At 41.8% G+C, this 26,356-nt stretch overlaps 1 protein-coding gene across 2 annotated transcripts in view; it reads left to right on the top strand.

Moving 5' to 3' along the window:
• The first annotated feature begins 241 nt into the window (after positions 1–241).
• The window catches only part of ATP8A2 (ATPase phospholipid transporting 8A2), a 350,586-nt gene continuing 324,471 nt past the window's right edge, over positions 242–26,356 (top strand). For both annotated transcript variants that reach the window (XM_049823013.1, XM_049823014.1), the window contains exon 1: positions 242–395. In XM_049823013.1, the coding sequence (XP_049678970.1) occupies positions 317–395 (79 nt within the window). In that variant the 5' untranslated portion in view covers positions 242–316. The remainder of the gene's footprint in view (positions 396–26,356) is intronic.

Below are 26,356 nucleotides of genomic sequence, written 5' to 3' on the forward strand. Positions count from 1 at the left end.
GGCCGGTGTCCCCCGGGTCCCTCGGCGGCGAGCCGCGGGCCCGTCCCGGGCGGGAAAGGAGAGGCGGCCCCCGCTGCCGGAGGGGTTGCCTGTGACCCCGTCCCTGAGGGAAAAAGGGCTGGAGGAGGACGCGGCGGGGAGCCCAGCCCGGCTTAGCGCCTCGCCCGCCCCCGCAACCGGGCCGCGGCGGTGCCAGCGGCCGCCGCCGCAGCGCGGCGTCTTGCGTGAGGGGGGGCCCATGGCCAGCCCGCCGCCGCCGCCGCCGCCGCTGCCGCCCTAGCCGGCCGCGGGCTTCGCCTGCCGCCCCGGCCGCAGCATGCCGAACAGGGCCGGCCTGGACACGGCGCTGAGGATGTCCCTGCAGCGGAAATCCTCCAAGATCCACTCCTCGGCTGGTGAGGGAAAGGGCGAGGCGAGGCGGGAGGGAGGAAGGAGGGCGAGGGGAAGGGAGACGGCGCCTCCATAGCCCGGCCCGGCCCGGCCCGGCCGCCCGCGGCCTCGCCTCCTCCTCCGCCCGCCCTCGCCGGGCTGTTCCGGCGGCGGCGGCTGCTGCTGCTGCTGCTGCTGCTGCAGCGGAGGCGGCGGCGGGGAGCCCGCAGAGCCGCCCCCGCCCTCGGGGTCTCTGTGTGGGAAGGAGGCGCCCGCCGCCCTCAGGGGCCGGCCGGGCCGCGGCGGGGCAGGACAGGGCAGGGCAGCGCTTCCCGCCCGGCCCCCGCGTCCCGTGTGGGCATCGGGCGCCATGTCCCCGTCTCCACACGCCGGCCTCGGCACTGCGCCCCTCGGGGCCTCCCCGCGTCCCCCCCCCCCTTCCAGTCACTGCGCCCCACGGGGGCCTTGTATCCCACTGGGCATCCACCCCCGCGGGGCACCCCACGTCCCACAGGGCCCCCAGCTCTCAGGGCCCCCCCACAGCCCAGGTCGGGCCGCCCTGGCCCGCTGCTGCAGAGGGATCGCCCTCTCCCTGAGCCGCCGGGGTGGTGGACAACCAGCGGGCAGCTTGGGTGCTGCCTTCTGGTGATGGCACCGCTGAGGGGGCGAGGCGACGTCCCCCTTCTTTGTCTTGGGTCTGATGGGTTTTGACGGGAAGATTTCCTTGGTGCGCGTCTGGTCGGAGGGTAATGGGAGGCAGGGGTGCCCTGCACCCCACTGGCGTGGTCAGGGGGCTCTGACCGGTGGTTGGGAGTGGGGAGAGCACCGGGCACTGCTGTGGGCTTGCGGAGAGGTAAATTATGAGGTTTCTCAAGAGGTTCCTTGAGGAAAATGCTTTCCAACTTGTTCATAAGAGAATGGACAAAACTGGAATAATTTGAAGGTGTGATTCTGGTCCCGAAGGACTTCCGCTGACCTGTGTAGGACCAAGGTGCATTCAGAATTCGCTTGCGGTATCTGTTTTACTTAAGGGTAGCCAAAGCCCCAGTGACATTGCCTGTGACTTACAGACAGGTCCAGGAAAAGGCTGAGACGCCCGTTCCTGTGCAAAATATTTAGGTGCCTAGTACAATCTCTGCAGTGAGTAAGGGTGCAGTATGATGCTCCTTCAGCACTTTTTATTTGAATAAGGAATGTGCTTTTGAAGCACTTTTCCTGATAAGCTCTACCTTGGGTTAATTCTCAGAGCACCTTGGAGAGCATTTGCTGGATTGCTTTGGGATGATACTGAACTGGAAGATGTCCTCCAGCCACTCGTGCCCGTTCACCACATGGAACCAGATTAGAGCTAGCTTGAAGGAGAAGCCACCTTCCCTTTGGCTCCTCTGCACAACCTGGTCACTCTACTAATATTCCCCTGTCTGGCCTCACTACTTGCTAATAAGGACAGAACCTGAGGCACCTCTGCATAGCTGCTGAAGTAAGCAAGATGCTAAGCAAAGAGGTGCGTAATGCTAGCTCATAGGAAATTGTAAGGTTTCAGAGTAGGATTTAGCACATTACCAGCTTTACTTATCTTTAGCGTAAGCCATTCAGATGAAACAGTCGCAGTTAAGCAGATTCCACTCCCCAGTGCTTGGGGTGGTATCCACTTCTGCAGTCCGATCTCAAATTCTGTCCTGTGACAGGGAGGCTCCTTTCCCAGAGGTGCAGTTCGGCAGACCTGTTCGCGACCTAACATTTGGAATCCAAGCCTAGGTGCCCTTACCTATAACCAGCCCTTCAGATGCTGAACACTTGGCACTTGGAGAATGTTCATCGTGAACATGGGATACATAAGGAGTTTAAGCTTCAGCTTCTGTAAATCGTACTTGTGGGTCTAGGTGGTTAAGTTGCACCTCGGTCATGCTCTAGATGCCTTGGGTACCCAGATCTTCTAGCTGGGATTTATCTATACACAGCTTTAGACTTTTACGTGTTCCCTTCATTTCACATAAGTGAAATCCAAATTAGATGAGACTTTGAAGAAAGATGGGGGTTGCTGGTTAGCATTAAGATCACTGCTGCGTAGTTGTTGAACAGTGTATTTCCTTTTTAGAATATTTTTCTGAAGGATAACAGGAGTAATAGCTAATATGGGTATATATAATGCCTATAAAAATACGTAATAGAGGTTTGTGTAACTTATTACATAGGCATATTAAAGGGTATGATTGTAGTTGGCTTAGGACACCAGAGCCAATCTCTCTGCCACCCAGAGAGAAGGTCCTGCCTTCCCCCTTGCAGCGTGTTCCCATTGCTTTGCTTGCGTCAACATTAGCCATCAGATGGTTACATGGTCACCTGGATCAGTGCTGCTGTGGCTCATTACCAGCCTGTATGATCTCGAATGGCAGCAGGGAACAGACACAGAAAGGCTCAGGAGCGCACAGCAGCATGCTGTGGCTCGGTCTGCAGACCTGCTGGCTGTGTGAACCAAACAGATTCTTACGAGGGGCTCTGGGCTGTGTGAACCCAGCCGTAAAAGCACGCATTTGGAGACTGAGCCACTGTCAGCTGGAAAGCAGTTCAGATGTGGTTGTGTGGTGGCACTGCAAAATCTGAAGACCCTTCTGAGCTGAATGGTGTGGAGGGAGGAGTGGTCACCCTTTTGTCATCCTTAGTTAGGGTAACCCTGTCTTCATCCACTGTGGTTTTCGTGGCACCTATGTGTAAGAATATTCTACCTTCTTTCCTTTTTAGAAGAGAAGATATTTCCTGCTTTAAATTCTTGTAGTTTGTTTGCTACTCCTGTTTACTTTTGAGGGAGTTCTGGTAATCTTAAAGTATTAGCTTTTAGTTTGGGTCACAAAGATTTATTTTCATACTGTGTAAAGTATTTCAGTAGCTTATAGATGTTCTTCTTTACTCAAGACCACTACCTCTGTGATGGTCTAACGATGTCTTTTCGTGTCAGACCCAGTTGTGATTTTCTACCCTCCTGCATTTTGTAGCATGGCTTCCACACATGCTAATACAGTATAAAATGTAATTGGTATATTTGGTAGAGTTTTAAACCTGCTTAGCACCGGGACAAAGGACTTCATAGAAGAGCAGATGATGTGAAGGGGAGAATTTGGAGATGGCAAGTCACCTCCTGCCACTCAAATGAGAAGTCCTCTTCTTTTTTATGCATTTGCTCATTAATCGATCTTTTTTTTTGCTTTGTACAACTAAATCTTTTTATTGCTGTAATGTTGTACCAGCTGAGCTAAATTGATTAGATTTAAATTATTCTCAAAGAGGTCTCCAGCTCTTTACTGTTGGAACCACACACATCAAAGACTAACTTCTCCTTCTCCTTCCTGCCTCCTTAAAGTCACTAAAAATAAGCAACTGTCAATAACACATTAGATGATTATACAATAGCATTTTTATTTTTAGGGGAAAAAATTTCAAATTCCGACTTTAGAATGGATTAAAGGTACAAATGATCTTGATGTCATTTACTGTGGTCTTTTTCAACTGCTCAGTGGTGCACATCAGCAAGAAGAAATATTTTTAGTGTAAAGGTAGTGACAGAATCTTCTCCCGGGATATGAGGAGCTGAAATATAAACATAATTTCATTGTATGAAACCATACTCCTTTCATACCTTTTCCACCTACATTTTCCCTGAAATATTTGCTTGTATTTTGTGCTGTGCATCTGGTCTTAAGAACAGCGACTGTCTCATAGAGTCTTACTGCCTTCTGACTGACTGTAAAGGATCCATCTCTTTCTTTTGTCAGAGGAATGCCTATGTAAGGACCTCTTTGGGCTAGATCCTATTTTTGTGCTGTGATAGTACATTACAATGATTGCAACTGTTGGGAAGTGTCATACCGAGCTGTTACAATTGTGCACAGACACTTGTATTTTGCTCAAGGCTTTCATCTGTAGTCATTCACAGGTTAGACATAAGTCCTGTAGATCTATGTAAAACACACAGTAGCTATAGGTGAAATACTTAGTCAGCTTTGCACTATTTACATATCACTGTTGCTGCTTCAAAGAATGTGTATTTTGGTATTACGGAGGTCAGGTTCAGTGTAAGCAGCACGGTGAAGGCTAAAGCTTTCGCTGTGAAGCTCACTCGAGTCACCTGTACTCAGGGGATACATCACATTTTGCAGACAGATCAGCAGTTGTCCTGAATGCATTTTTAAGCAAACAAACGCCATGAAAGAGGCCAGCACAGTGCTGAGCTAACAGATTCCTAAAATATTAACATTTAAATGAGAGCAAAAGAGCACAAGCCCTTTTCTGCTGTGAGAAATGTACCTGGCAGGCGTAGTGGTAGTGGGCACTAAGCAGAGGGGTGTACTTCCTCAGCAAATGCATTTAATGGCCATTAACATTACCAGGAGTTACAGAAACATCTAGCAAGATGATTGCAACCGTAGTGTTGGCACATAGAAATTCTACCCTATGATGAGAAATTTTTCCAAGTGAAGACTAATGTACATGTGCGTTTACGTGCACACTCAAAGTGTGTGGTGGTAATTTTGTCTAAGTGTTACGGAGCTCCCGTTTCTTTTCATCCGTGTTTAACTGGCCCACAACATAGTATAATGTGCAGTTTATTCAATCACATCAAAGGCCCGATCCTATTTCCATAAACACCAGTGGCAATTACGCCTTTTCAGCAAGACCTCATCACAATAAACCCCATGCTTTACGTTACTACATTTCTATAGTAGCACAAAGCGGAGTCTTCTCAAGCAGCGTGAGATCTTGCTCAACTGTGAAGTGAGGTGGTGACAGTGATGGGGCTAACTGGAGGCCAACCTGAACTTCTGCTGTCTTGGGTAACTCCCTTAAAGCTTGTCTGGCTGTGAGAGTTAGTTTGCATTAAGATAGGAGTGAATTTAAAATACATATCCTTATGACACTGAATTGGAAAAAGATGTTCTATGCATAGTTACTGTGGAATAACTTCATAAATAAACAAGGTCCTAAGTAGTGTGGCAGAAGAAACACTTGTCTGCCTTACTGTGATGGGAGAGGTGAGATCACGAGTAAATCCATCAAAGACCAAACCACTCAGATGACAGGGATCATAGTTATTTAGGAGTTAGTTGAAGAGATAAGAGATTTAACTAACCTTCAGTTTCTAAGATTAAATTAAATGAAATGTATTTAATAAAAATAAAAATTTCCACCCCACTGTATAGCCAATATATGAACTCACTTATTTTATGCTATTTGAGTATATTCATAACTCCATTGAAAACAGACACATGTACTGTCTATTTATAGGAACGATTTTATTCCTTCTCTGCTTCACTCTCTCTCCACAGGACTTCTGTTTCGGATTTTAGTTCCCCAGCAGTATCTGCTTTTAGTGTACTTCCCTGTGCAGGGTGAGTCAGTGTCCTTCTCATTTTCTGGGTAGATGTAAAAATACTGCCCTGCTAGTGTGATTTGGCAGTACTGCTGTTGTAATTCCACATAGGATTAAAACATCTGACAATAAAATGATTGCAAGGAAACCTGCTTGTCTGTTTAGGGTCCTAGAATATCTCCAAGACAATGAAACTGCACTTACTGGATACAGAAAGAATAGTCATTTAGTATTGCATTTTCATTGTCACGAGGCTTGAGTATAGTCTTGATCTCTGCCAACTCTGTAGGGAGTTTTTATGTGGGAATCTACAGCTTCAGAAATGGTGCTGATTTAAAGCATTCCCTTTTTTTTTTTTTTTTTGATGATTAACTCTTCTTCCCTCCCCAAGAAGTTCTAAGCTGGCAGCTCCCATTGATTCTACATGGCATTTTAGATGATCATCTGAAAATTGATGGCAGCATCTCAAACTGATCACTCTTCAATTACTTACCAATTCACAAGACATTTTTATTGTAGTGAGGACTTGCTGAGGGCCCTGTAAACAACCATGTCACCCGTTTCTGCTCTTCTGGAAGGTTGTCAAATGATACTTTGTAGACTTGCTACATGGTGGTACTCTTAGCTGGTTCATTTCCCTTTGTCCATTCTTCTTCGAGCTGTCAAGTATACCATCTAAATAATCTTTGAATCTGAGAGGACTGATTTGCTACTTGTGAAGTAATATTCTAAGTGCCTCTGTTAGCTTTATTACTATAATAGATTACTGTTTCATATTTCTTTTCCTCTACCATGTTGCATTATGGCACATTTTAATTAGTTTGTAGTAGTACAAATATCAGAATATCTGTTACAGACACTGTCTGTTGAGCCTGATTGCTGATGGGTTCTTTTAAGGGATAGTTGTTCACAGAATCTTTCTTGTAAGTATAGCTGGTAGAGCAGAGCAATGTATTAGACTTTGAAAATGCAGTTGAACATCTCTGCAGCAACAGCTCTCTGCTTCTGGGACGGGCATTAAGTGTGACTTGCCTTTTTATCAACACAGATGTTTTCCTTTCAGTCTCTTACCTTTTCTAGCTAAGCCTTTTGGAGCAGTTGCAGGTATAAGACATGATATCTGAGAGCTTTAGGTAACTGAGTCTCAGCTAGTACACTCAAAGGATAACTTGCGAAAGATTGTTGATATGGTGGAAGATTGAGGGGAAAAAAAGTAAAATTGTATGAAGTTTGGGGGTTTTTTTAATGCAAAATAAAAAAATGAACTATCAGTATTGAAAACTTCTTATTTGAACAGTTATTCCAGTATTTGTTTGGAAAGCTTTCAGATTTTTGATTAGCATTATTGCCACCTTTTCATAATGAATTCTGTCTACTGGAAAAGTTCTGGGCAGTTTCTTTCCACCCTAAGGAGTGGATAGCTGCCTGCCTGTTTGGAAGCTCCTGGCTCTCAGACCACTGGTTGAGACCCGTATCTTCCCATGGCAGTAATTCTTGATTCTGGACATTTTTAATGTGAATAATGGAAGCTAGAACAGAGTGAGCACACCTGAAAACAGAAGATGCTAAGTTTTGTATTTCAAGCCAAGGCACGGTAAGGCAAAGCTGACATAGTACAGATTTTAATGAGTGACCCAATCAAATTACCAATTTGCATTCCTCAGAGAAGCGACATAATCCATATAGTTAGAATGTCACATACATGTATATGACATTCAGAGGAGGCTTTCCAGACAGCTAAAGGTGTTTCTTAACAATGTAGTTAACCTTGCAGTGAGCCCTAAAACCAGTTCAAATTAGAAGGAACATGAAGTGTCGGTAAATTAGTCTCAATACCTTCATGTTGTGATGAAGAATCACAAGACATACTGTGGATTTTTTAATATATTTCCAGTGTTTCCACCCTCACCTAGGGTTTTTTTGTTATTTTTAGTTCTAATTAACAACTTGGAAATTGTTGCACTGGGGCATCAGTGCAAAGTGCAAATAAATGAGAACTTGTCTTCCACTTGACTAAAATGGAAGAGCCATTATTGGGTCAGTGTTGTAATTCATAATAGATCCAAGAAAGTATGTCAGTTTGGTTTAGCCAAGGGTTTGGTCTGATGAACTTCTTTTAGAGTATTGTAAATCAGGATTAACACAACTGAAATTAGTGTATAGGTTCAATAAGGGACAGAAGGCAGCTGTTTAAAACTGACTGGAAGGTCTTGATTTTTAATTCCTAATCTCTCAAATGCAGATGACCAAACCCATTTATTTGATTTTATTAAATAAGTAGGTAGTCATGAAGAGTGAAAGCAAAATTGTTTATCTCCTTACAATACCACCACCCTGACTCATTTGCTACTTTGAATAGAAGGAGGGCTCAGGTGTTATCTCCTGCTGACCCAGCGCTGTTCTGCCTATTCATACAAAGCACAGTGAAGGCAATCTAACATCCTGTGCCTTGGACATCTAGGAACGTTCAACCCGATGCTTACAAAAAGGATATATGAAACAAATGCCCCAGGCTTTTGTGTGCCTTTAAATACTCTAAGCAAACGTCACCTTAACTTAATAGGTGCAGTTTATTTGTAAGCGGGAGACAAAAGATGCTAAAAGAATATGTGCAAAGTCAACAGCAGCCATCATAACTCTGAAACGGATACAGAGGCTACATCTGCGTTTGTCGTATCAGTTACACAGATGGGAATCAGGACTTAACCTGGAAGCCTTAAACTGAAATCCAGTTGTCATTTACTCGGCATTTCAGCATCACTGGGAAGGCTCAGCATAGTTCCTGCTTCAGTGGTCCAGCAGCTACTGAACTGAAATACTTTGACCTCAATCCTGGTGCCTTGTTTTGAAGAGGGACAGAAAGACAGGGGAATTAAGGTATGTGGGTGCTCCCCAGACTGGGGAGAGGACCAGCCCAGCTTGACAGATTAACAGTCAAATCTTTTTCCCAGAGTTTCATTAATACAAGTCTGCACCTGGAAGCCATCCTTGTGCCATTTGTCTGCCTGGTTGTAGGGGGGAAAAAAAGAACTTTCATAGGAGCTTACCAGACAGGCAGGGAGAAAGAGTGCTATCCTTCTCCCTTCCTGCCCCCAGTCCCACTCATCCTAACCCTGCACTGCCTGAAGAGCAGGGACTATTCACTCCTTAACTAAAATCCTGACCCTTGCTGAAGTTTTCCCACAATCTTCAGCAAGTAAAAAGGTTCTTACTCTCTGTTTTTGATGAAAGTAATTTTATTTACGAATCTGAAGTTTGCTTATCCAATCTTTCAAAAGATTTTAAACCCTGCAAATCTTCATTAGGGTAATGACAGGGGGTGATCAGTCTTGAGAAAGAGGAAGGAGTGGCTAGAAAGATCTGAAAGATTTGAGGAGAAAGAGTTGATTCCTTAAAGAAAAAGCAAAAATATTTTGGGGATTGGGGTTGCGAATTAAGACACTTAGGAAAGTGCAATTATTGGTAAATTTATTAACACTCAAATGTGCAAAATAAGTTGTTACTTTAGGTATGTTCCATCTTGAGAAATTGGAGTTGGACATCGTTTCAGGTCTTTATGTGTTGAGCCCCTATAATAGGAAGAATTAAAAATACATTTTCTGGAGAGGGTAAGTGCTATGTAATCTCATAACATACGATATAGATCCACATTACTGAAGGGGCCACTACAGCTGATGTTTTGATTGTGATGAAGCTCTTCAGGACAGAATATGTTGTTTCAGTTTGGCCAATACTTATATATTTACTGTGAGCTTCACAGTATTTTTGTATTTTACTTACCAGCTGCCAAACACAAGCTTCTGTCAGCCTAGCTATCACCTAAGCAGTTAAGTTTCTGTACATGTAGTCAAGAGAGGGAAAAATGATTTTAACTAGAGGATAGTGCTGGTGCAAGAACAAACTTTCACAGACATTTAGTCTGAAAGTAATAAGCATATTTCTAATCATCAGACAACTGCTCAGAATAGCTTTCCAGGAAGAGCAGTGTGAAAGAAATCGAGCTTGATCTCATAACTGAATTTGATTGGTATAGGTAAAGGACTATAAAATAATCATCTGTGATAGGGGGATCTGAACTTTTAAACAGGCTTTTGCTTCTAGGTCTGTGTTTTTAAACACCAAGTAGAACCAGGAACTTCATGGGCAGAAAATAGACTGTATACACTGATCTTTTCAGGAGCAGGTTGTAAAATAGCACGTGCACTTAGTATCCGTTTTTGACTGAACAATAACAACCATCAAATGCAGTATATTCCAGTAATTCCTTTTTACCATGCTAGGATTGGGATGATCTGTGATGTCTGCTGTCATTTGAGTTTCAGATTAATTTCCTGCTCAGAAATGACCAATAATTGTTTTGGAAAATAGCAAAAAGTGCATAAAGGCAGTAACATGAGAACTGTAAAATAATGGAAGAGCATGGTGGCAGAGGGGGAAGGAGGGAGTCGGTATCCCTAAATGTCCTGCCAACAGAAACAAAATAAATCAGTTTCTCTGGAAGCCAAAAGAGGACAACATGAAGTCACTACAAGCAGCACAACCATGACTGTCCAAGGGAGTTGTCTGAACTGATAAAAGAAAATGTGTATGTCCCTACAAACCATACATAAGTAAAGAACACCTGCCTTTTGATTTTTTTAGTGTGACTGTGTACAGAAAGAGCTATAAACTCTGACTGTGTCCTGCTGCTGACATCCTGAATTCCAGTCTGTATTTTTTTCACTCTGGAATATGCACAGCCTTTAGATACAGCTGGTGATCAAATCACAAGGGAGTGCTATACATCACCTACTCAGGAGGTAGGATGGCACATGTCTCCCAATCTTCCTAATGCCAGTTTATCAAGAGCTTCCTCCTGTGAGTTGTAATTTATGCTGTCAACTGAGAATTGCCCAATAATACAGATGATGCTTTCCCTAAATGCATGCCAAGGAGCCCTTCTGTCACGGGTCTCTGTTAAGTGGGACTATGTATGCAGCGTCTTCCATATGCAGCATCTCCCTGTTACCATTCCCTCTCTTCTGACAGAGTATCTCATAGGAGATCTGCAAAACCCCATATCCTACACTAGATCCAAGAAGGTCTCTTTAATTGCAGGATCTCCATTGTAAGCAGCTGACAAGGAGGTCTCTTTTGTCTCACAGGAGATGCACCTCCCATTTAAATCGCTATCCATTTCCATCACTAACTCCATGCCATCCCCCTTAAATGTGCTTACCCAGATTGGTTCTGGTAGCAGTTTGAGTTAGATGCAAAGAACTGTGTCTGGCATGGCATGGGAGAAAGCAGTAAGTGGGGTAAGCCTGAACTGCAGGAAAGACCTCAACAATCCTAAACTTTCACCCTCAAGGAAGACTATTCATCCAGGGCACCAAAGAACATTCTGCAGTCCTCAACACCGGGTGGTTTTGTTGAAGTTTTGACGTGCCTGCTGATTACCTAAGCCATTTTCTTTGAGGGCTTTTTGCCAAAACACCAAAGAGAGAAAAATGGGAATAAAAGAGCTGCAATAATAGGTCTAATAGGATTTTGTTGAGACAGTGCAGTTTTGTATTAGTGCTAAACAGCATGGGATTTAAATAATTTAGTACTCCTTTTGGTACTTTTTGGTTCATTAGGCAGCCAGGTTCCCACACTCTGTGCACTGGCCTTTCCCATTATGATTGCTGTTGTTTAAAGATACATTAAACTCTTTTATCAGGCTATCAGTGCCATCTCCTACGTAGAGATCCCTGACAACCAGAGGCAAGAGTTAATCTCATACCTTCTTCCTACTGGCTTTAATTTAAAAACCAACAAACAAGCAAAAAAACCAAACGTCCCTTGTAAGACAGCCAGCACTTTACACACAAACATCTTGCTGAATTTCTGCTTCATTCTGTTACAGGCTACAAATCAAATCAGAACATCAGTTTTGCCCACTGATGAGATGATGGGATTTATATTTCTATGGCCCAGTTCATGTCTAGACAGGGCAGATGGCCCTATTGGAGTGTACACCGTCATTAATTTGGGCCTCAGCAACTGTAAACAACCATATTTTTTATCTTCATCAGAATTAGTGCATGAACTAACATTCAGTAATGAAATATTAGTACCCTAAGCAGAAGCCACAAAATTTACTGAGGTGGAGAAGGACAACAGTGATGTGGTAGCTTCTGTCTTCATGGGGAGCTAAAGCTGTTTCGCTTCAGTTCCAAGTATTTTGTCATCAGTGTCTCCGGAGCGAGGGAATAATTTCAGTTATCTGCTTCATAGGGTCAATATGAAGATTACAGGCAGCTGCACAGTATTTGTATGGTGCTGGGAAATAGAAGATGGTATACGGAAAGGTTTTTTTTAGTCAGGTAAGTTTGCAGCCATCAGGGTTACATTTTTTTCCATAGTTGCCATCTGGCTTTGGTGGTGTCAGACCTCATGAAACCAAGTCCACATGGATATTCTGGAAAAGACAAACAGAGCATGACCTTTTATTTAATCCTCTATTTCTTGTAAAGGTTTATTTTTACAAGGGCATTTTATAAGCTATATTTCTGTAGTTTTTAGGCATTATTTCTTATTGTTTAAATAGCTTATTAACAGTGATTCTGCTCCTACATAAGGAATTCTAATAAGAAAATTGATATATCAGTTTTTGTAGACTAAAATTTGAGAAGAGTGATTAACAACCTGAAGAAGGGGGAAGGGAAGTCCTACATTAAGAAGATTGGCAGTGCTTCAACTAGAAGACTATGCTGTGACTGAGGCTGTAGCCAGAAATAGAATTGGATTAACAGAAGAAAAGCAAGTAGCTCAAACTAAGGTCAAAGCAGAAATAGATGCTTTAGAATTGTCTCATACACGAAAAGATGGGAAGAGACATTCAAGGAGTTTTTCTGTTATATACACCTGTAAAAAGGAAAATCAGCTCACACTAAGAGGAACTGTGAAAGAAGACTCAGATAGTAGGAAGCCATTTAAGAAGACAAGAACTAAGTTTTAAAATATAAAAAAATACAATAACCTTTTCTGGTTGTTTATACAGATTTTAACATATATACTATAACCAATACATTAAAAAATAAACTGTAAAAAACACCTGTAATAGTACCAACACTTACAAAATCAAAGGAACAGTAAAAGTAAGTTGTCCAAAAACTCTCATTCAGGTGGGGCAACATAATAATCATTCAAGCCAAACAGGTTGTGCTTTAACTACTCATCAGAAAGTAGGCTTAACTAGATACAAGTCCTACCTGATACCAATTATTACAGCTCTGTTTACACTGATGAGCCCCAGCCCCCTAATTTGTGGGTAAGAGAAGCTAATACATGCAGGTAAAAAAACTTTAAAAGAGGAGGAAGGAAGTAGAAAATTACATCTGTAGAGGTTTTGGTAGTATAAGTTGTAGTATCTAGAAGGCTTACCTTTTCTTTTAGCTTTGGAGTTCAATCAGGTAAGTTTATTTTATGGTTTGAGGGGAGGGAAGGTTGTGTTTGTCAAAAAAATGTGTTTTTAATGTGTTCATCTCTAGTGCTCTGAGGTAGATATTGATTATTCTTATCTTTTTTTCATTTTCCTATGTGGAAAAGCTGAAAGTCTGCTTTCCTGATAGGAAGGCTTACTCACAAGTATAAAAAGATACTTTGTAATAAGCAAAGTCTACTGCTTTTGCTATAATGGTTTTGTTCTTTTTTCTGTGATTACATATTGCTTGGTAAAAGTATAGCTAAAACTTAAACCTGGAGAAGAAACAATTATAAAACTATATCAGAATAATCCCTTCTTGTAATACTGTGTTCCTGTTGCTGTTGTCATATGCATCTAAACTCTGTGATGTGAGCATTATAGTGGTGGATCTTAACAACTGCATAGTAGGAGTTATGTTAAAGATGAAAGGTATACTTAATATGAGAGATGCCTTAAAACTTATTAGGGTGTAAGGCTGATTAGTGGTGAGGAACTGTTGTTTTAATAGTGAGCTCAACATTAAGATAGTAACTGAATGGAAGGGATCTCTTTTTGTTGAGTAGCTCTACTATTCACAGCAAAATAGAACAGCTATGTCAAAATAATGTGGTAGTAGTATTTTTAAAGATCTCTAAACATGGTATAGCAAACTAATGCTTACCAGCTGGGGACTTCTGCTCATATATGAGCAAATATCTTCTGTAATAGTTTGTGGAGGGAAGAGAAAGAAGGCTCTTAGGCTTTCAGAAAGAATTGCTGTATGAAACTTGTCCCCAGTAGTTATTTGAGAGAACTGGTTGCTTGCTTTCATTTTACATAAAAAAAAAAAAAAAAAAAAAAAAGAAAAAAGTGAAGCTTATACTGGGAGTGGGAATTACTATTTCCCTTTCAAAAAGTATCTCCTCTTCCTTCTTCATGAAGGAATGAGAAACTTGAGCAACCTGTTAGCTAATCCAGGAATGGATACAGCTCAGCCCTGTCTGAAGCTCTGTCCTGAAGAGTTTAGAACTACTTTTGGACTCTGCATCTTAAACCACTCCCAGCACTGAACAGAAGGAAAGAGAAGAGTGACTGAAGTCTAGCTGAAAAGACTTTCTTCGGAATGAAACAGCAGGGCTTGCTGTACCTGGATGGATGCACTATCATTAGAAATTGAGTCAGCTAGGTGGTGATGCTCAGTTTTCAGCAGTGGTTGGTTGGTTTGGACTTTTCTTCCTCTTCTCTGTAGGGCTACTTTTTATGAAAAACTCTTCCAGTACTAGCATATGAGTCATAAGCATAATTTCCTCTAAATCCATAGCAGCCTATGTAATACTAGATAATTAAATATTGAAAAGGTCTGTGATTCTTGTCTTTGCCCATTCTGGTAGCAGTTCCAATAAAATTCTGCCTATTGCAGACAGGTACCGGAATGTCTCTGAAGTGACAGATGGATACAGTACAAATGTACTTAATCCTCAGCAATTATGGAATAGGTCAAGCTGAATCCCGATCTGATAGAAAACAAACATTTAATGTTTTGGCAATGACAAGCCTTGCGTGAACCCCAGCAGGAGACCTGGATGGTCACAGCCCCAGCTGGTCTGGTTAGTGTAACTGCTGAAATCAAACTCGCTGTCACCAGTCTGCAGCAGTTCAGGGTCTGATCTATAAGCTTCCCAGAAAAATCTGTAGAACACCATAACACATCTTTTGGAGATCAAGCTGCTGAGACTATTATCTCTCTTTAGGAGGAAAAAAATCATAGGGGAAGAGAGGAAAGAATATTTCTGAAACTCAACCAGTACGGATGCTGCAGCTGATCCAGGAAGAATAACTAGCATAAGAAGGCTTACTAGGTAGGGATTTCTCTAATAAAAATACCCTATTGAGGAAAACGTCTCCAGCTATGCTCATAGTATAGGACTTTAGCATAACAGTAGTGGGTGGATAAATAGTAGTTATTACTGCAGCATTAAAGTAACTGGTAATTTGTTATTTTTCATAGAATGTGCTTCAAAGGGAAAAGGAAGGATCCACATGAGGTTCTAGCTCAGTAAGCTTTCTTCTCATCCCTGACCTGATCTTCTGATTGAGGCTGTAGAGCAGAGATAAGACTGGCTGATACTGCAAAACCTGTAAGCCTCTCTTATCTGTCAGTAGTGCTCTTTGCCTTCAGGGGACAGGCAGAGGCATGTGATGGCAGCTTTTCTCTTGTCCTTGGTTAAACAGAACTGCTGTTGGATTTTCTGGTTTGGAAGTCTGTTTATACATCCATTAAACTAAAAATAAACCTGTCCTACACTGGAGATTTTTATTAAGTTCACAAGTCTGTCCTGAGCTTTGTGCAGATGTATGTCTTCATTAAGCTGCCTTAAACATTAGCTGTGTTCTGGTTTTGGCAGTCCTTGGTGATACAGATCACTTAGAAGCTACCTACATGAGAGGCTCTGCACTGGATTCTTGATCTGGTGCTCAAGGGTGGGAGTACAGGAACTACTCTTCTAGGTGCAAATACAAGCCTGAAATGCAGACATGCTGTAACTCTTCTCTTGGGGAGATGGTGGTTTCAATCTAGCCTCCAAATCCTCTGGAAACTGCCAGGCGGTGGGGACGGCTGTTAATTCTCACATCAGCTTAGCTACTCCTGGTTTAAGGTGCCTTAAAAAGAAGAAAATGTCTGTTAGTGCCAGAAAATGCATCTCTGATGAATGTGCTATCTCTCTGGATGCCCTATCCATGTTGTGATGGTGATGTAGGATGGCAGAGTCACTCTGCAATGTATCTGTTGTTACTCCCAGAGCTCTGAAATGGTTAGCCTGAGGTTTATTTCTTCTTCCCGCTGCTATTAGTCAATGCCATGTTGTCCACTCTGCACAGAGGATGGCATTCCTTGTTTCTCTTGCTGGAGCAGAGTGATGGGTCTGCATGGGTTATGTTCATAGCTCTGGGACTCGGTGCAGTCCTGTACATGCACGTGAATGTTCCCTCCACCATGCTGGGATTGCTGAGCAGTCCTTGGTCTGAATGTGGAGGGCTAAAATATTCTGTCTGATTAACAAGACAGTATTAATCTTGTTTCTGCATTATGTCAAACTTCAACATAGTTACTAGGTATTACATTAGAAAAATTAGTATAACAGTTAAATAAGAAGGATAGCCTAACTTTATTAGTTATTACATTATGCAGTTACAAAGATGCTACTTTCTGCAAGGCATTTGGCTGCTGCATGAGATAGCTGAAAGTATATTGCAATTAGTGAGAATGAATTGGTTGCCAATTTCCTTTCTTGAATGGTTCCATTAACAGTCCCACTAATGGTTGTAGTGAACCTTTAATGAATACAATAAGCCACATGATCCACATGACCCTGCATGGTTTAGTACATGGTGTGTTCTGTAATGGTACCATGTAGTCAGGTTTTCCATCTGATTTACTGAGTACTTCATTAACAACTTGGTATGATTTTTATTTAAAAAATGTTGCCTCAGTGAGGATAATAGACTATAATTTCTTTTTTTTTTGCCTGTTATTTCTTTTGTACCTACTTTGTTCTGTGTTAAGCACACTTGAAGAAGGTGAAAGTAGCAGAGTAGTAAGGATAGAGGGGATTAATAATGTGCTGTTCTTAGTTTAACACACAATCCTCAGAACTTGTAGTATGATGTTGGAGCACCCTCTCGGGTAGGATCAGTGCCTCACAGAGGCGTTTTTGTGTCCTGTGCAAGCAGTGAAACCCCTCAGCATTGCAGACAGGATCTGTTCCATGCCCATTCAAAGGCATATCTGTGTATCCAACATGACTACTCAGACGCATAAGCCTGTACTGAATAGCAGGTCCTTCATCTAACAGAGGCAGGATGAGGTAAAATTAGGTCTTGCTTCTGCAATAGCTGAGCCACAATGAACTTTAGAAGGTTCTAGTGTTTTCGTCCTGCAAGTGGTCCTTCCCTCTTGTCTTCTGCATTACATGTGACACAGCTGCCAAGCAGAGAGAAGTGGTTTGAAGGAATGCTGGGAGGGAAGACTGTGGGTGACTGCTTAATCAGTACCCATCCGTCAGTTCTGGGTGATTGAACAGTTCTTCCTGAGAACTTCTGGATCAGTTGTAGTAGTCTTTCTTCCCCCGCCCCTTGCAAAAGAAGGGATATATGGATTTGAAACCCTGGGGTTCAAGGGAGGCTGTTCAAACCTTAGTTCCCTACTCTGTAGTCAGATGTCACCTTGAAAAGGCTGTGTTGTGTGGTGTATTGGCATGCTCAGGGTATGTCCACATGGTCGTGCTATTTAAATGTGTTTTCCTCAAGATTGGTGTTCTGCTAACATCCTCTAGAGCATGAACTGATGGGTTTTGGGATGTTACGTTGCTGTTTTGGGCAAATGTGTGGGTAAAAGATGAGACATTTGGGGGATTTCGTAGGGGTGAGCCCTTTCCAGTGACAGCAGTTGGCAGTGGTGAGATGAAGACAGTGTTGGAGTTGTTGTGCTTTTGCAATAGGATCTGTCACAAAATGCGGAGGGACCTGCGTTGGTTAGGTTGGCATTAGGGCTGCAGTCTGCTGTGTTTTGTTATTAACTGTTAAAATTCACCCCAATACAGTTATCACCTATGTCTGATTAGGGCAACATATTCATCCTTGTGTCTGCATAACAGATGAGATGCTTTGAAGAAACAGTGCTGCTTTTAATGTGTTCTTCTGCTGAGCTCTTGCACAACACCTCTACACAGGTGTACAGATGTGAGAAGAGAATAAACATGACTTCCTGAACTAATCGTTGTTTTCCCAGTGCTCTTAAAATTTAATAAAGCAGTGGGCTTGTCTTTGTGATCTGATTGCTGTTCGCTGATGGAAGTTTAGCAACTCTATTGATCGTGCCTGTTGCTTTTGGCTACAGGACTCTTACTTAATGTGATTTAAGGGTAGGAGCGGTTCTGTCCATGTAACTCACAGCTGCTGCATTGTGCTACCTAGTGAGCAAATGGCTGATCTAAGCTGGTTTTGACAAATCCAATGCACTATCTGCAGCCTAGCTCATTAACCAAGTCTGAACAGTGAACATTGTGCTATTAGTATTGCTAGTGGTGTATCTTGTGTGCTCTCTTTCATCTTGCCCTCCTGCTGCCTCTTGGTCAGTACTTAAGTTATGAGGGTACTTGCTAATGCCCTGCATGTGTAGAGCAGGTATGCAGGGTAAATAATGAATAGGGCTTACACGTTTCAAACAAGTCTACTTAGTGGGTGAGGGAAACTGAAGCTGAATGATGATAGAAGATATACAGTACTGGATTTTCATCTAATGCAAACCTGGATTTTGTTAGAGCTATTCTAGATCTCCTCTGTGGCAGCTGAAGCCAGCTTTCCCCAAGACTTGGTCAGACTGATTATCTGCAGTTGCCAGAACAGAGCTATCCCTACCTTACAGCCTGTTTGCCTGCTGTGGGTTCCTTTGATTTTTTTTTTTTTATTTTTTTTAACAATTGTTGTTGATGCGTGATGAGGATTGCTCATAAGGGAGTTCCTATGGATCCATTAATCATTAGAACTTCTTTCATGAGAAGTCTCAGGGCTGCATTAAATCTGTCTTGAGAACCTGCAGGGAAAAAGGCTGTGCTTGGTCTCGGTGCTTACAGCGATCGCATATCATCTTTGAATCCTTAACTTCTCAGATGTTGGTCAAAGGCCTAAGTCCGGCCACAGGGCTTTGTTAGGCAAGAACTGCTAAGTGATGCAGTTCCCTTCTGGATTAGTGCATGTGTGGCCTTTGAAAAAGTTTTAAAAGGCATTTTTGTACAGCGTTTCAGCTGGTAAATGAGTTTTCTTCTGGCCTGTTAGAAGGCAGCGGTCTCGGGCATAGGCCAAGTGCTACTGCCACAGGGTATGAGGAATGCATTTCTTTGCTTTATCCTGTGACTTTAGGAAGGCTTTGTTAAATGGTTTTTTTCCCCTTTAGAGCAATCTAGCATTCTTGCCTCTAGAAAAAAAATGAGCTAAATGAACTCTATAGCATTGTTAGTGTTGTGTTAATGTAAGTGCAAACAAATGCAAGAAGCTGTACTGGCTTCAGGCTACTTAAACCAAACTAAAATTATCTTAACATGGTGAATACTTGACTTTTGGTGTTTACTCAAGAGGATATTAAGAGTAAAAGGCTGGAAGAAAAATGCCTGTTCTTTTTATTGATAGTACTACATTGTTTGCAAGTACTTCATCTTCTTTATGTCAATATTTTAGCTTTCTAAAGTAGCAAGCCTCTTTAACATGGAAGAAACTGCATTGATAACATTGAGATGAAAGCATTGATGACTGGATTGCAAGGATTATCAATTAATAGTCATGCTTCTTTAGCTTGTGTTTTTGTGGCCCAAGTTAGTAGTAGAGCACAAGCTAGGTGTCAGGATATTAGTTCACAAAAATTGAAACTAGTTCACTACAACTCTTCACTATTACTTTCAGATAATAGATGTGTATAGGCATTGCTCCTGTTTACTTAAAGGCTGGGTTTCTGTGCATTGGTTTTTATGTTAACTGGAGGGTAGATTGAGTTGGGATGAAAGTGAGTGAGAAGTTGGTTGTCCTGCTAGTGGAATCTAAGACCCAATTCGTTTTTGCTGCAAGTTGTTTTGTGTGTGTGTGTCCCGAAGTGTTTGTAAATCAGTATTTGAAGAACTGTTTTCTGGTAGTCCTGGATGTTTTTGTGGAAGTTATAGTCATAGATTACTTCAACTGACAAAGCTGTATTTCTGGTATACATAGCAGGGGTGGTTTTGCTGCACAAGTACAAAAGCAGCTTTGGAGTTGCAACTAGGTCCTGTGTTTTGTCGTATCATATGCTGGCAACACTGTGGATGTGTTTACAGTGAGAATAGATGTGATCCTGCATCTCCCTTATTTCAATGCTGGCAGACTGCTCTGGAGTACTTGGAGAACAGAGGTTGACTCTGTGATAACTGTTCATGTCTGCCTCTGAGTTTTTCCAGCCACTCGTATGGGAATACGAGTGACTTTTATGTTCTTTCATCTTTTCTGTAAAGATAAAATTGATGGGTTTTGCATTAATTTTGACTCTGGTTACTTGATGAATAATTCTTTATGGAGAGGAAAGCACTTTGTAAATGTCAAGGGGACTTGCTGTAGGTTGTACCGATATAATCTAGGAAGAAATGTAGCTTTGTGAAAGCTTCTTCTCTCTTCCTTTGCATGCCAGGTATCTTAGAAAATGCATTTTTTAAGATGATCTCTGCATTTGAGTATGTGTAGATGGGACAATGTTTAGAACTCTACCACAAGAAGCCTCTAAGGATGCATATCTACATAGTGAGTGGTAAGCAAGCAGCACAAATTTTGTGGTAGGTGAGCAAGAGTCTTGTTGTTATCTTCAAAATTTACTTGATTTTTATGGTGCACTTCTGTTTAACTGGAAATAGTTGTGAAAAATCATACTTCAGCAAGATGCTCTTATTTCACACAAGCTGTAGGGGCTTCAGGCCACAGTGCTGTCTCTGTTTTGGAACTTGCTGTGCTCCTTTGCTGTAAACCTTGAGATTGAGGCCTGAAGTCAAATTCTTGAGATGAATTAATGTTTCAGTACTTTCCTGGATTTCTGACCAGAGACGTCAACAACTTGGAGAACTAAGTTCTTGAAACCTGGAAACTTTTCCGAGCTGCAGTCAATTTTTAATTTTTTTTTTTTTTTTTAATTTGAAACCTACTGGCTGAAGCGTGTACAGGAGAAGCAAAAGCCCTTCTTTCCATATGCTAAGTCAGTGAGGCTGCATTTTAGGCTTTTGAGCAATCTTTGGCTTATGGGAAGATGGTATTGTTCTCCAGACCTGGTGTGCTTGGGGAGTCTAATGGGAAAGCCTGGACAGCACAGTCTAAACTCATTCCCATTTGGGTTCATACGGGATTGATACTGGCATGGGGAGTGGAGGTGTGCAAAATGTTTCTGCATAGTTGTTCTCAGTTATACTGTGGCAATTTCTATTTGTGGAAGGCCCACAGGGTTTTTGCTTTCTTACCAGCAGAATTCACAATGGCATCAGGTTTCTCCTTCTGGGATGTGTGTGCGAGGTATCTGGGTAAATGAACTAAGCATTGGTCTCTGGAACAAAAGGAGATGAGGGAAAAGAGATCTTGCTCTGAGAAGTCATAGCTATTGCATAAAACTATGGAACCCATATTTTCTTTATCACATCTACAGCTTTTGGTTATCAGATTGGACTGCTTTGTTTAGATAGTAAAGAGCCCCAGGTAGTGGCTGAAGGGAAAACTTCATGCAGAAAGGTAAGTGGAATTGAAATAGGGGAAAAGGATGGTATAAGACTACAGCAAGAGATTGAACTGTGAGAAATGAGACAGTCCAGGTCTCTTTCCAGCATGAACTTGGCAGTTTTGGGTACAGTCGGAATCCTCACTCTGTGGGGCAAAAGTGGTTTGTAAAGAAGGAGGTTTAATTGGGACTCTAAAAGTACAGCTTGTTTTGCCCAGTAAAGAGAAGCTTGTGATACAGGAGCTGGCTTCAATTGTGCCTGTTTAGTTTTAAACCCCTTTATTTTCAAAAGTTGTGATACTATGTTTTGTGACAACCTTGAATACAAAACTAGTTTGCAAGCATTTTTCTCCTGTAGTATGCAGCTGCAAAGGCTGCAGGGGAGCAGAAAAGATGACTTTCAGTCAGGTCTGCTGTAAGACCGATATGAAACAGATTGCTAGCAGATGGGACCAACTATCTTAATGCTAATCAAGGAATGCCTCACAAAACAGGAGGTTGCTCAACCTGGTTGTCTTTTAAGGCTCCACTTTGCACTGGGGAAAAAAAGGACTTGCAATTTCATTTCTTCCCCTCACCTTTTGAAAAGAAAGCAGTATTAGAAGTAATTTTTGCGGAGAAGAGGAATAGAGGAAGGTCTCCTTTAGAGGGTGTTGCGGTTCCAAAACCAGCACAGAGGGTTAGATTGTGATGAATCTCACATTTACTGATTTTATATTTAAATAAAAGTAATAGATACATACAAAGTCAAGTTCTCTGTAGATCCTATGGCAATATGGGCTTTGGTGCACAGTGATGGAATACAAAAATATTAGTTATACTTTTTTCCCATTAAAATTCCAGAAACATGAATTGACTCATTCATCACTAGAGACCTTAATCTTACTCAAATAACATTACAGCAGAGGATAAGAGGTTGGAAATTGATTTTTCTTGTTTGTACTCCATGTGTTTGCATGCATGTGCGTATTATTTCCTGACTCTGAGGCATGCTATCAGCAGCTTGGAGATGATCTGATAAAAATTAACTGGAAACTGAAAATTCACTTACTAAATTATTAGAGGTTACACTATGGTCTCCCTAGCTGCTGAGCTGCTCTGAGAATTAATTCCCTTCCCAGTCTATGGTAGAGAACATGAATCTTTGATTATACAAGCTAGGGAAATATACTTAAAAGAGAACCTACAGCTACTGTTTCATTATTAACAAATGCCTGTTAAAGAATTGTCTTCCTGACCCTGCAGGCAGTTCTAGACACATCTGTCAATGTTTGCTGTCATGAAAACATAAAACTGGTGCTCGATGCAAGTGTTACCTCTGGATTCTTTTGAACAGGTGCTTTATATAAATCTTCAAGGGATAAATCCTGGAGGGGGGCAAAGAGCAGGTTTCTGAACTTGAACAAAATCCAGCTAAGAACAAAGAAACAGAAATTGGTTATGCCTGAACTTTTGGCTAGAAAATACTCTCAAATGGAAGTGGCTGTAGCAGTTACTACCCTGCTCATTACCTACATTTGAGAAGTTGATTGCATGATTGGGAAAACTGAGCTCGAACCAGTGGGGTTTGATACACCAGTAAAATGATCTTAAATGGCTTGAATGTACTGTGTGACAAACTGATGGTACAAGAGCTGTGTTTTCAATGTTCAACCACTGTGTCCTCTGAACAGCAGCCTCAGGGAGAAGGGATTAAATCTTTTAATTAGATGCTACCCCCACCAATCTGGTACATTTTGAGTCACCATGCTAAAGCTTTTTAACCTTTTAGAATGAAATGGCAAGTAAGTTAATACTGGGTGGGATGGTGAGGTGTAATGGGTGGAAAACTTCTCAGTTCATCTGAGCAAAACTCCCATGAGCTTCAGTGATACTGACTCTATTTTGAAATTACTCAAACGCAGGCTTTCTAACTTATGTTCAAACACTAAATGACATATTTCTGTTGTAAGGTACTAAGAATCTGAATTGTTGTATAACAAATACAATTTATGCCTAAGTATAGCTGCAAAGGACTATGTTCAAGACTTTTTAGAAATCATTAGCTGCTACAAGACTTGAGTAACTGTTAATTGGTGTGGTTTGTGGCCAGTACTCATTAAGTCATCAGAGCAGGAACAAATGCACTTAAGCCAGTTGTGGTATTTGGTTTCTGGCTTGTAGTCCTTCTCATTGGCTTGCCATAAACCTGGCCTATATATTTACTTGCCTTCCACTTTGCAGTACAAAGAATGAAGAGATATTTGCTTTATTTCTCATTATTAATTTGTTGGAACTCTGAAGTTTTTAACAACTTGCAGAGTTCTGAGCTATGCTTGTGGCTGTGGGCGCTGCACTGGCTTTCAGTGCAATGCTGTGTTTATCTTTGCCTGTCCCACTGGTAGACACATTAAGCAGTCACTTTGCGTGGAATGAAGGTGCTATAGGTGCTCAGCACACAGTGAAGTGATCGTGTATTTGAGGGCTTAGGCACAGGAGTGGCTTAAAATCTGAATTTAAATAGTGTTAAGCAGTTTAAACCTCTCTACTGAGTCTTACTCTTTGAGGAGCACAAATCTCTTACTGTCTACAGAAGGAAAATCTTTTTACTAGGACTCCCAGCAGTGAATGTCATGTTGAACTGTGTCAAAAATATATTTCTGGCCTCCAGAAGTATTTGCATTTCACAAATAAAAATGAAAGCATGAAGGTAGAAAACTTCTTAAAAAAAAAAAATGACATCCTGGTGCTCAGCCTGCATCTGTAGATCAGTCTCTGCAGCCATCGGTCCCTAGGATATGCTGATCACTTGGACTCCTGGACTTTGTTAGCTTGATTATTTGCTAAGAAGGAAACTTCATCATAGTAAAACTGTATTATATTGAGAGTAGATTGTTAAAGAGAGTACTTGGTAGTTGAACAACATGCTTTGAAAGAGGCTTGCATAAAACTAACTTTAAACAACTCTGTTCAGCTGTGGCCTGTGCTCTTGCTAGATGTGTAGGGACCTGTCAGAACTTGAGAGTAAGACATAAGCCTCATCTTTAAACTGAAGATTTTCCATAGTGCTCCACTCAAAATCATTTATCCACTTTTATTCCTGAGCTGTAAGTATGCTGGGAAGGGGCCAGGGCTAACTACTAGGGCAGGGGTGTTTGTGTCTAGACAAGCTGCTATTCAGGGGTCCCTGACAAACAGCCTCATTTTTGCTCCTATGTGCTTTGGCCAGCAGTAGTAGTAATTTAGGCCCCTGTTTCACTGTTGGGCCAGCATGTTTAGATACCTTCCTAACATGCAATGCCCTTGAAGATTCATTTTGTCAGAAATCCCATATTTAACTTCAAATTATGTTATAATAAGGATAGCTGCAAAGCTTTGAAAATCATTCTGCTTAGGACTGTTGAAAAGTCTGATCACTGGTAGTTTACAGCTCTGTGCAATGTGAGGTTATGTTAGAAATGCAGAGTAACTGTGCAGTGGCATTAGAGGATGGGAGCAATGCCTACAGTTTCATGTCTTTGATGGAGTCAGCTGTCAGCACAGCTACACAAGTGCGAGAGGAGTGGAAGTTTGAATGCAGAACTAGTGGCAGCAGTACTGCTGTTAAGCGCAGTGATGTCTGCTCTAGGAGGTTGGGCCCATAGGGCCAAAAAGGAGCTGATGCAGGCTCTTCTGGGGAGCGTAGGCTACCTTAGTGATCAAAATCTGGGAGATGGCAAATGGGGAGGGGAGGAGGCTTGTGTTCTGCCTGATTAAGAATCACCCTTTAAATGTTTGTCTGCTCTCGTCAATAATATAATGGTAGATGTATTTTAAAAAAAAAGTGTATCCCCAAAGGGTATGGAATAATTACTAAGGGATATAATTGGGCTTGTAGGGAACAAAGGCCAGGGAAGGCTTAAGACTTGCATGAATTCTTGGGGCTGGGTTCTTGGGAACCCAAAGAGTTCAGAAGTTAAGTGCTGTTGGTGAAATCTGTTACTTAAAGGCCTATTCAGTAATAAAATACTTCATGGTATCTGTGACTCAAAGAATAGCTCAATTTTATGAATGGTGATGTACTGATCTCAGAGGCAAGAATGCTGGAAATGAGTGAGAAGGGTCTCGTGCCTGTTACATGAAGAAGTTCTCCCGTGCTCCGCAGCTCCAACTCTGACGGTAGCCAGGTGTGCCTAATGCCCTGGCTGCACAAAAGGAAACCTCTGGTGGTGACTGGGTGTGCTGAGGCTGAATGAACACTTGGGAATTGGGTGGTTAGAGATTTCCTTGTGATGTGCTAATGTTGGCAACTATCTAAAATATTTGCTGTTAGCCAGTACTTCCTTATAAGTGATTTAGCTGTGCATTCCTGGCTTATCCTAATGTGTAGTTCTGATTATCAGGATGAACAAGATGAAAATTACAGGGTGACTTTAGGAGCAGATATAAGTAATACTACAACTGGCCTGGTGTTTAGTCACTCTTGTCAGTACGTTTGTTCAAGGGTGAGCGGTTTCCTTGGGGAAGAAATGGAGTATGGAATTTCCTGTCTTTCTGTTCTGTTTGTAAGTTTGTGGTGTTAATCAAGTCCTTCCTTAGTGGGCATATGGAAGTGGGATACTTGGTGAATACTAAACTGGCAAAAAACTGCTAGGGAAGTGTACACACAAAAAAAACCCTTATTTTCAAGTCTGCTGTTATTTTGAGTCCAACATTTATTCTAGAATGACTTGTACTTTGAATGTTCTCACTGAACTTGATGCAAAAACATCTGTTTCATCAGGGCTGAACTTTATCTTCAGCATTAAAGGAAATTCCTTGTGCTTGCAGCTTTCATGATACTTCTGATCGGCCTAATGTTGAGCTTCCACCTCACTTTCAAGGTAGCATGTGGGGAGATGAACCTGCCCTGCAGAACAATCAAACTGTGATTGCAGGCAATCCTGAAAATGTGACCTGTGTT

The sequence above is a fragment of the Accipiter gentilis genome, chromosome 19 (assembly GCF_929443795.1).
Source record: "Accipiter gentilis chromosome 19, bAccGen1.1, whole genome shotgun sequence".
Taxonomy (NCBI): Eukaryota; Metazoa; Chordata; class Aves; order Accipitriformes; family Accipitridae; genus Astur; species Astur gentilis.